At 35.4% G+C, this 10,268-nt stretch overlaps 2 protein-coding genes across 2 annotated transcripts; one reads left to right on the top strand and one right to left on the bottom strand.

Moving 5' to 3' along the window:
- Positions 1-3,639: 3,639 nt before the first annotated feature.
- LOC109704097 (accelerated cell death 11-like) lies at positions 3,640-7,080 on the top strand. Its single transcript, XM_020224822.1, has 4 exons — positions 3,640-3,996; positions 4,755-4,927; positions 5,723-5,868; positions 6,628-7,080. Exons 1-4 carry the CDS (start codon positions 3,802-3,804, stop codon positions 6,732-6,734), a joined length of 621 nt encoding a protein of 206 aa, XP_020080411.1. The 5' UTR covers positions 3,640-3,801; the 3' UTR covers positions 6,735-7,080.
- Positions 7,081-7,712: 632 nt separating this feature from the next.
- Positions 7,713-10,268, bottom strand: LOC109704096 (40S ribosomal protein S12-like). The gene is made up of 4 exons (XM_020224821.1): positions 10,263-10,268; positions 9,423-9,797; positions 8,241-8,306; positions 7,713-8,103 (listed from the first exon to the last, which is right to left on the bottom strand). Exons 1-4 carry the CDS (start codon positions 10,266-10,268, stop codon positions 8,044-8,046), a joined length of 507 nt encoding a protein of 168 aa, XP_020080410.1. The 3' UTR covers positions 7,713-8,043.

Here is a 10,268-nt window from a genome sequence, read left to right as displayed (position 1 = left end):
GGTATATTTGAAAGGACAAAATAGTAATTTTACAGAGTTAACAGAGTTAATTAACAGATTTTAACTCAGGGGTATATTAGAAATAGGTTGGAACGTATACACGATATTTTCAATTTTAGCCTTCTAAGAGGGATAAATAGAAAAATCGGAAACTTTTCAAAGGTATATAAGCAGTTGCCCCTATTTGAAAATATTAGAACTTTTACAGGAATAATATATGGACGTTGAATTTTATTGAAATATACTTGTAATTCACTATTTTTACAGTGATCCGTACGAAATTAACCCAGAAAAGAGATGCCCTTCTCAACTCTAACATGTCAAAATTTTATCTTATTGATTGATTGGTTTATTAATTGATTTATTTATTTTTCAAAATTTCAAATTGCACATTGCTCGGGAATTGCAATTGTTGTGTATTTGCCTTGATTTCCGTGCACAACATGGTTTTGAATTTAAACACCTCGTTTTGGCTCAACTGCTAATTAATTAATTCATAATTTATCCCGCCCCAAAAGTTATGATTCTCCTCTATATTGACAACATGTACCTAATCTTGTTCGTGACATTGTCGTGGATATATTTGTCCTCATAAAACTTTGATAGTTTCTAGATGACATGGAAATATGGAATATAATAAGGTAATTAATTTGTGTTAAGACGAATTTTGGATTATTTTTAGTAAATTAATTTCTTTGGTAATATAGTATCAGAGCTTGGTATTAATTCCGTGCCTGTTGGTGTAGTTCCTATATGTCAGATGTAATTAAAAAAAAAGATAAAAATGTGTAAAAATTATCTAAAATTTGGACTATTTTGATTCAGCTATCCAATATTTTTAAAGTTTTGATTTTAAACTCAATCTTTCAATTTGGTTAATTTAGTTCATTTGATGATTCTTTCAGTACAAAATTTAAGCTAATTGCTTGCTTTAATAAATTTATAATTATAAATTTTATAAAAGTTGTTAATTAATCATGCAAAGATAAACAACGTATTTAAAATTTGAAACTGGAGAGTCATTAACCGGTTAAAAAAAAAAATTAAAGAATCAGGTAGCCAAATTAAAATTCCTAAAAGTTAAATAATCTAATTAAAATTGGTGATAGTTGAGGTAAGTTTTATATATTTTTACCTAAAAAATATAGAACACAAAAAAAAAAGAAAATTTAGAGGTAAAAGATAATTGTGCTAAGTAATTAATATTTTACTTTTCCGAATTCTTTTATGAATTATCTGCATGTGTTGTTTGATAATTACACCGTTAACTGAAAAAGAAGCAGTAAAAGTTTATTAGTATAAAGAAGATTATAAAGAAGATTCCTAATTTTTTTCTTTTAATTTTTTTTTAACATACATATAAATAACTATGATAAAGTGGATTCTTTTATATGGGATTCGATAAACGATCTCCATCAAAACACTTTCCTTTCAAAAAGTGGAAAACAATGGAATTGGATAGATTCTATGCTTGGAGCATAAAGTAATTGAGTGGTACCTTTCATTATATATTGGCACCAAATACCATTTAAAAAAAATATATATTTTTGTTATTTAGCTTTAATGGGTCCATGAATTAGACGTATTAACGATCGCATAAGTGGCGTCTCAAAAAGCCTTATGATATATTTTTTTTCTCATGATATTTTAAAGCTGCTTTTATACGTGTGGTGCTCACCCACCCTTTGAAAAAGGTTTTTAAAAAAAGGAAAAACAAAATTTGTCATCATAAAATTGATCTTTGTATCATGTCAATCACCATGAAATGTTTTTAATATATGGAAACGGGTTTCTAAAACTGGAAAGCAAAATATTGTAATATAAAATGTGATTACTACTGCATTAATTCATACAAATTATTGTCTGAGAAGATTGAATAAAAGTGTAATCGATAATTCTTTCTATCTTTTATCTTTCAATTTCACTGAAGAAACTCTAGCCAGACAGATGTTTAGGTGATTCGACCATCAGAAGAAGTTGCTCTTTTAAGCGAAGTGATTAATTGGATTAAGGCGAGGGTGGTTAGCCACATTGTGGGAGGGGTCTAATTTATTAACACTTGATTTGAAGCATTTAATGTTAAGCTACTAATTTGCTAGAGGATAAGGTCAGGTGGTGACAATAATGGCAGGGCCCAAAAATTGATATTCTCCGAGATAACCAGCCTAATACTCAATCTCCTTTTAAAGGAGCTAAGATAGGTGTGACGCCCTAATAATAGTCGTGCATTATATTAGAAATAGATTATGGTTGAGAATATAAGGATTAGAGTAGTTTAAATCCAACGAATTATTAGTGTTAGTGAACAGATCGTTACATTTGCTATCAAAGCTGATCTATTAGCCAGATGGGTGAAATAGGCTCTTACAGCGTGAGGTGATCTTTGGTTATAGAATGAGATTTGATGAAAATTGCATAGTCTGAACAGAAAAGTCTATGTTGGCTGAAAATATAAAGATCACAGACTTTAATATTGATAATTGGACCTGAGAATTTTGGTTCGATAGTTTTGACTTAACGAGTTATTAATGTTAGCAGGCTGGATCGTAGCAATAGGATTTGAATCGATCTGTATTTTGTCGTTTACATTCTATCTTTTCCCACACCACTCTCGAAAATAGAAAAGGATATTGAAAATGTTTGGCATGTACGATCTGAGATGGATGACAGATTCACTGTGGATGGATTTTGACCTAAATAGATCCGGTTACTGTCTAACTTAGACCATTGAGCTCAACTTTTTTCTAAGTTGCATCAAATTTAGTGTGTTCTTTCGGGAAAGATTGAGAACCAAATTTTGAGACCTTTCAAAAAATTTGAACCACCTTAAACTTCTTCATTCCCTTGACAACACTGTTCTATTTTAATTTTTTTAATACTTGATCCGACCCAGACACAATTCAACGTGTAATAGACCCAACTTGAACCCGCCGTGGAGGTTTTGTTTGGGCCTACGCGAATTGTATTATCCAAACAATACTTTCATTTTTTTTGGTGAAATGCGTGGATGGTCAATGCATTATTTAGATATTGGAATTTAATGTTTACAATATTATTTTAAAAAATTTTAGTTTTTAAAATCTCACATAACTTATATCGATCGTCAAAAATAAATTTATAGTTTCAAACAAAAATGTCCATTTTACTTCTCCATCTGTAAAATGAACTTGTTTTTTGTTACATCAAATAGAGTTTAAAAGGTCATTTTATGTGAAATTTGTGTGCTAGAGTGTTCTAATTTGTATGGATTAAAAAAAAAAACAAATAAAAAGGAGAAAGGGCTACGTTGCAATATCTGGGTAGTACAGGGATTACCCATACATTTTCACGCAAGAGATCGCAACTGGACCGGGTTAGATCGAGCACGGGCCCATAATGTCGGAGTTTCGGACGAGCACGAACCGGAGTCCGAGTCCGAGTTTCAAACTTGTTCAATTAACCCAACACTCCGACTCGAGCCCAAAGTCCAAACCCGTGCGACGAATATTCTCTTTCGCACGGTGGGATACGTTCCCAGCGCGAGACCATTCTATCTACCGTTCATCATATAATTGGCACGAATCCCAAAGCTATTCGGACGGATATGAAAGAGTCTCACGAAGGGGATGGTCCCACCAAATTCCTCTTACGTTCACTTCATCTTCCTCCGCCCTTTCCCCCTCCATCGGCGTCCGCATAATCGCACCGCACCATCGCCATCAACAAAACCCCCCGAAGAAACCCTAGGAGAGGAGGAGTCACCCCCTCCCGCGAGGAGGAGGAAGGAGAAGGAAAAGGAGAAGGAGGAGAAGAGCTTCATTAATGGCGGGGGAGGAGGAGAAGCCGCTGCGGGGGATCGCGGAAGCCTTCGAGGGCCTCGCGGAGACGGCGAGGGCGAAGGCTCCCTCGTCGGCTATGGAGGTAGCCCCCTTCGCCCGCGCCTGCGCCCACGTCTCCGTCCTCTTCGGGTGCCTCGGCATTGCCTTCAAGTTCGCCGAGATGGATTACGTCTCCAAGGTATGATGATCCTCCTCCTTTCCCTTCTCCCCTCCCCGTTCCCCGATCTAAAGGGTTTCAATTCAAAATACATCGATTCGATTCCCTTTTTTCTGCATACTCAAATAAAATTAGGGTTTTTAATTCGGTTTAGATTCTTACGCTATTGATATGCAGGGTTTTGCGCGTTAATTTTATCTGTTGCTAATGTTTAGACCTTTGCTATTTGAAAACCCTAGAAATTGTGAAGATTTAGTCAATTCACGTAAAAATAATATTAATTTGTGTGTTTTTTGACAGAGTATCCTCTAAGACAACCTCCAAAGTAGTGCTTTTGTAGCATCAATTTGTATTCTAGATGTTGTGGCTCCATTAAAGTTTGTTTCTTGTGGAAAAACAACTGCTTAATTAGAAAGATGCTAAAGATTATGAGATGGGGCATGTTTTTCTGTCAAGGGACTAGTGACAATGGTTATAAATAGTTGAATTCTCTTTTCTTTTTTCTTTTTTTTTGCTTTAGTAAATTTCATTGGTCAATTTCATTCTACATTTACTAAATCACCGCTAAAGTCTAAACACTCTTTTACCTACCGCTGGATACATTTATAAGTGCATATCTTGTTTATTAATGAACATTATTTTGCTACAGCTCTTTGCTTTAGGTTCCAATTGCTCGTAGTGAGCTTGTTTCTTTGTGTTCATGAGCATTATTTCATCTCGTGCCAATTCATGTTGCTCTTCTTTTCTTTTACTTTTTTCCATTCTTGTGGTTCTTATAGGTGGATGATCTGCTGGAGGCATCAAAGTCTATTTCAACATTGCAATCTATGCTTGATTTAGACGTGGAGCACAACCGTGTGAGAGAAGCTGGTAGCCACACTAGGAACCTTCTCAGAGTGAAGCGTGGACTCGACATGGTTAAAGTGCTGTTCGAGCAAATTTTAGTATCAGAGTATGTAGCAAACTAATCTATTGGGTGTCTTTGGTGATACCCTTTCACTAATAGTTACTTGAAGTATGTGTTGTGATGCGAATCATCTGTGTCGGAAAAAGGTGGAGCTTTAGAAAGGTAATTTACCTTTGTGCCTACTCACCATCCTTCCCCTAGAATCAAATTTTCAGGGAGAAGGAAAAGGAAAGGATCATATGTTGCCACACCTTTCCGTATGGCCTTTGAACGATCCATCTTAACCATGTTAAGGATGAAAACTATCTTCATCTCATGCTTAGCGGACCAAATATCATTTTAGTTTTCATCTTTGCTACTAAGTTACTTGAAATTGCTTTTTCCTGTTTTCTAGGTGTATTGTTGATAATGTCATAATGTTGATACGCTAACAAAGCAGATTTGACATGTTGATGTCTAGTGTCAAGCATGCAGAGTAGATCAATGCTTGTAGGAAAGAAATCCAGCGTCCTTTTGAGAATAAACACAGAATATTCTGTATTATGGTCCATTGGCTGCACTAAAGCTGCTGATATCTAACTCTTTCTTCTCCTTTCCCCTCTAATTCTCTTTTTCTTTTTTGAGAAATGTTTTGACTCTCTATTTTTTCTGGTTCCTTCAATTGTAATTTGTCGTATAAGTCTGTAAAATGCCGGCTTTGTTTGCTTTCTTATCTTATCTAGTATGCAACAGACTCGCTGTTATATATTTATAATTCAAGTCCATTTTTCTCTACTAATTGGTGAGCCACGTGAACTGTTTCTCTACTTTTGACATATATTCATGCTTATATTATTGCAGGGGCAATTCTCTGAGGAATGCGGCATCAGTAGCTTATGCTGAAGTGTTTTCTCCTCATCATGGATGGGCCATTAGGAAAGCAGTTGCTGCAGGAATGTATGCACTTCCCACTAAGTCACAGCTCTTGAAGAAGCTAAATGAAGATGGTGAGTCCTCTTGTTTCGCAAGTAGCGTGTGTAATTATGATTCTTTATCTTGGCTTAGCCATTGGGAGGTCTTCATGTGTGCCCAAGAGGTTAGTCGATGGGTCCTCTGCTCATCAGCGTATTCAATCATCTAAATTGGCATCAGGACCACCCACTATGCTTTAAGATTCACGGGCATCGGTCGTACTCTATTCTCGAAGCACATTAGGTAGCTGCAGTGGTCCAAGCACCTGTATAGTTAAATAAATAGACAGAGGGAGGGGGAAAATAAAAGAGAGGAATTTATACTATCTGTTGTCTTCCTGGTTTAAAGCTGCTTTGATGCCTGCGAAAAAGTAGCTTTATTCTAGAATGGCAAATAGCTGTTAGCTGGAAAGTTGGTAGCTACCAAAATATCATATTGATTACTGACAAATTAAACTAATTAAATACAATTTCGCATGGTTGAGGGATTGTTCATCGTGACTGGAGCTTTTGCTACGAAGTGTTGTTAAAGCTGAGCTGTTTGAAATGGCATTAATGACAAACTTTTCAACTATGAATCACTCAACATATAATTTAAAGCTTGTGATTTTGATGCTCGGGACCTCGTTTTAGCTTCCGGTCGTAGCAAAAGATCGAGACTTTTTATTTTTACCGAAGCTTGTGATTATTGCTTTTCGGAGTAAAGAAGTTGCTGCACAAATGAGGCCAAAGAGGCACTTCGTGTGGATTTAAGTTGTGGTGTGCTGGGAACTAATTATTTTGATTTTTTTACAGAGGCCTCAGCAAAGAATCAGATGCAGAATTACATAACGGCATCTGCAGCGGTCATTCTCTACGTGGAAGACCTTTTTACCTCAAGACAACTGGGCCTAGATTGGTGAGCTTGGTCCACTTCCTGCGATCTTTATTCTAACTTTATTTTGATCTCAATAATGTTTTATATGGAGATCTGATCAGGCTTAGATCTTCAGAGTTAACTCTTTGGTGTACCACATTGTAACATTTATTACATGTCTTAACTTATATAAAGGCAATCTAGGCATTTCATCAGCGAACAAGAGGTCTGTTTGGATCTGATGCCTAAGATTGATTATGCTTACCAGTTAGACCACTAGGTGGTGGTTCTTTTGATCTTACTGTATACTTCTTTTAGTTCGAATAGTGCTATTTGTATGGAATCCACATCTTTACATACTTTAAACAAGAAATTTGATCATTCTGGCGTCAGAATTTCAATCAGGAGCCTCCTATTCATTGTTTATTTTTTATTTTTATTTTTTCGTTACAGGCTTAGATAATTTAGGTTGGAACCGACCTTCAACCTAAAACTACATGCCATATTTGTGGTTTTAATAGCAAATGAAAAGAATCCCTCATCTTCCCGACACAGACCAACCAAAAACTAAGCCTCACTTCAGCTCAGGACATAAACCAAAAATCGACTTGAATCAAACCATTGCGATTGAACTACAAACTCTGCTTCAACCCAAAGCGCAGGCACGAGAATCAAACAAACCCAATAAGTAGAAAATCTAGTTAAAAATATACTCAGTACTTACTTAAATGGCTTTAAAAGACAATAATGGCTTACGTAGAAACAAAAAGTGAAGCAAGCAAAGCTTTGATGCCGTTAAAATGATTAAAAATCCATTTAATAATAACTTCCATTTAGATGTTAGATCACCACGTGGCCTATCTACATTCTTATTTGTTTCCCATACAGTTCAACCTAAACACCAAGATAAGTTCTTCCACTCTACCAACAAAGAAATTACAGGTACCGGACGACTAATCACCAGTGCAATAAGAGTTAATCCACAAGGAAAAAAAGTGTCACAAAGTCTAGCTGCCAAAGAAAATTTAGACATTTTGATTATATAAATTAGCCAATTACGGAAACAGCAAACTAATGTTATGATAATCCACAAGGAAAAAAAAATAAAGGATGAGAAAGTAGATAAAGAACACTATTTGTCTCATCATAATTTGCTGCAAGGCATTAAGCAAACCGTCCCAGCATAAAATGCTAATCACTGAATAAAATACCGAGTTAAGAATCTTAGGTCACACTTAAAGAAAACAAATAATGTTCCGAGCCGCAAAACTCCATGCTCATTACTCTAAGAGCGCTACAACAGCTTAAAGCATTTTTTTCCTCTAAGTTGAGTGGATATAATAAAGGACCATCTCTCAGTGTGATTTGACATACTCCTGAACTATATTAAGACCCTCTGATTCTTCTCCGTAATCCTGGAATTTGGAAATAGAGAGTAAGCATTGAAATTCTTTGCTTCATGCCAAATAAAAGAATGTTGATTAATTACACGGAATGTTGATTAATTAGACACAAAAAAAGGGGGGGAAAAAGGTAGAACTGTGGTCCTTACCTTGATAACCACACAGGAGCACCCTACAACTTTCCTTGCTTTTCCCTCCGAGTCAATTTTGCAAAGCTGCATCAACATCATTTGTAGACAATCTATCAGATAATAGAAAACTCCCAAAATTTCAATGCGCACAAGGATTTTAAAACGGTTCTACAAGTTTAAAAGCAAGCAGATTTACAAATAATATGATACTCAGACTTGCGATCAATGCATTTAACAACCAGCCTCTTCAAAAATTTATACAACAATTCACAGAAGTAAACTTAGGGCATAAAACCAGTCAAATTACTACTACAAGATTACATCCCTTAACAATTGTCCATAAGGAGAATATTTTCTTGCGTCACCCTGTTAAAAAGCTATGCACACCAAGGACAGGACATTGAGGTTTTAGCGTGCAATTCTCACCAAGAAACAACATTCTTCAACCACTAAAAACAGTTATTTAGGTTCAGTCCAGGCAATAATTTCTCGAATAAAAGGCCATATGATGAGAGGAAAGAAAAATGCAAAGACTAGACTATTTATCAATTTCTCAACTATTAATTGAAAAATAGTAGCCAAGGATCGACCATTTATGATTTTTTTGCGCTGGCATATGTCAATAATATACTATTAAGGTTCGCAATATTCCAGTAGTTTTGCATATTTTCTATTGATAATATTCAAACTATTATCATTCAACTTAAGGTGGTTAGTGAAGTAGTGGAATCAGAGCATCTGGTAGGAATACTACATTACCATGAGTTAGGAGTTATTCTCATTCCCATACTTAATGGGAATAATTAGTAGTCCATTAATAAAAATAAAGAATATACTAGTTACTAACAACCTGCCAACCCAAGAGGTTTGATAAGTTTAGTAACAAACTTGTCATTCCAAATATAAAATATAAAACATTCCCGGAATATTACAAACCTTGAACCAAACAGCCCCTAATTATAATGCTCTATTAAAAATTATCTTAAGTCTCACTTTTTTGCTTGTCGAAAATTTTTTTGTTAAAAAAAAAAAAGAGAAACATATAGGGAAATCGTCAACTGTATGTACTATCCAGACATTGAAAATCGCCTTCATTAACCTGCTGCTAATAATAAATGCACACGAACATGTTCTATTTCGTCATCACCAATTATTAACAGTACAGAAAATTTATGTCAGGTATAGGAAAAGTTTACTAACCCCCGCCCATTCGCCAAGAGTTTTAGCACTAGGCACTGTGACCAGGTGAACATTATGGTCCGCACAGAGAGCTTTAACCAGCTTCACATAGTCGGGCTGGTCGCAATCCTCAGCAAGTATACAGAGCTGCGCTGCGTGCTTCTCAATTGATTTTGCAGCCTCCCGGAGTCCCTTCGCGAGCCCATCATGAGCTGCCGATTTCTTCAACACAAGCTGCAAAGCAGTCATCAAATCCATGGGCTCTCCGAGAGCCGGAGCGGGTGTTTCAACTGCAATATCTTCCCTGCAAGACAAAAAAAAAAGGAAAATATAAAGTGGAACTGTGGAAGAGAAAAAGAGAGGTGGCTTTAACAACAGTTTTACAACAAAAAAGCTCTAAAACATTTCAGCTTTGGGAATAATCATATCCTGAGTCAAAACAAATTATATTATCTAAATCAATCATATCAGATCTGGATAATTGGTATCTGTCATTGATATCAAACTACATAAAAACATATTCGCCTCAAATACTTACTCCGCATATTGAACTTTTTGATAAAATTTTTATACATACAGAACACAAACCAGGCAAAGGCTAGATCAAATTAAACTCGATTCTTACTCAAATTAGACCTAATCATGAGGTCACACTCAAAAGAATAAATTCCACTTAAATGCCCTACCAACAGTAAGTTAGAAACTGTACAGTCACCAATCCACTAAACCATTTTTATCAAACTTAAAATGCAAGACGACAATTTCATGTAACCACAATTGCATAAAAAGGCTCTCAAATTCCATTCGTTTCCACCACTCTATAAATATATAACTATATTATATATTATATACTATATATACAGCCAT

The sequence above is a fragment of the Ananas comosus genome, unplaced genomic scaffold (genome assembly GCF_001540865.1).
Source record: "Ananas comosus cultivar F153 unplaced genomic scaffold, ASM154086v1, whole genome shotgun sequence".
NCBI classification, from domain to species: domain Eukaryota; kingdom Viridiplantae; phylum Streptophyta; class Magnoliopsida; order Poales; family Bromeliaceae; genus Ananas; species Ananas comosus.
This window is presented reverse-complemented; position numbering and strand designations above follow the sequence as displayed.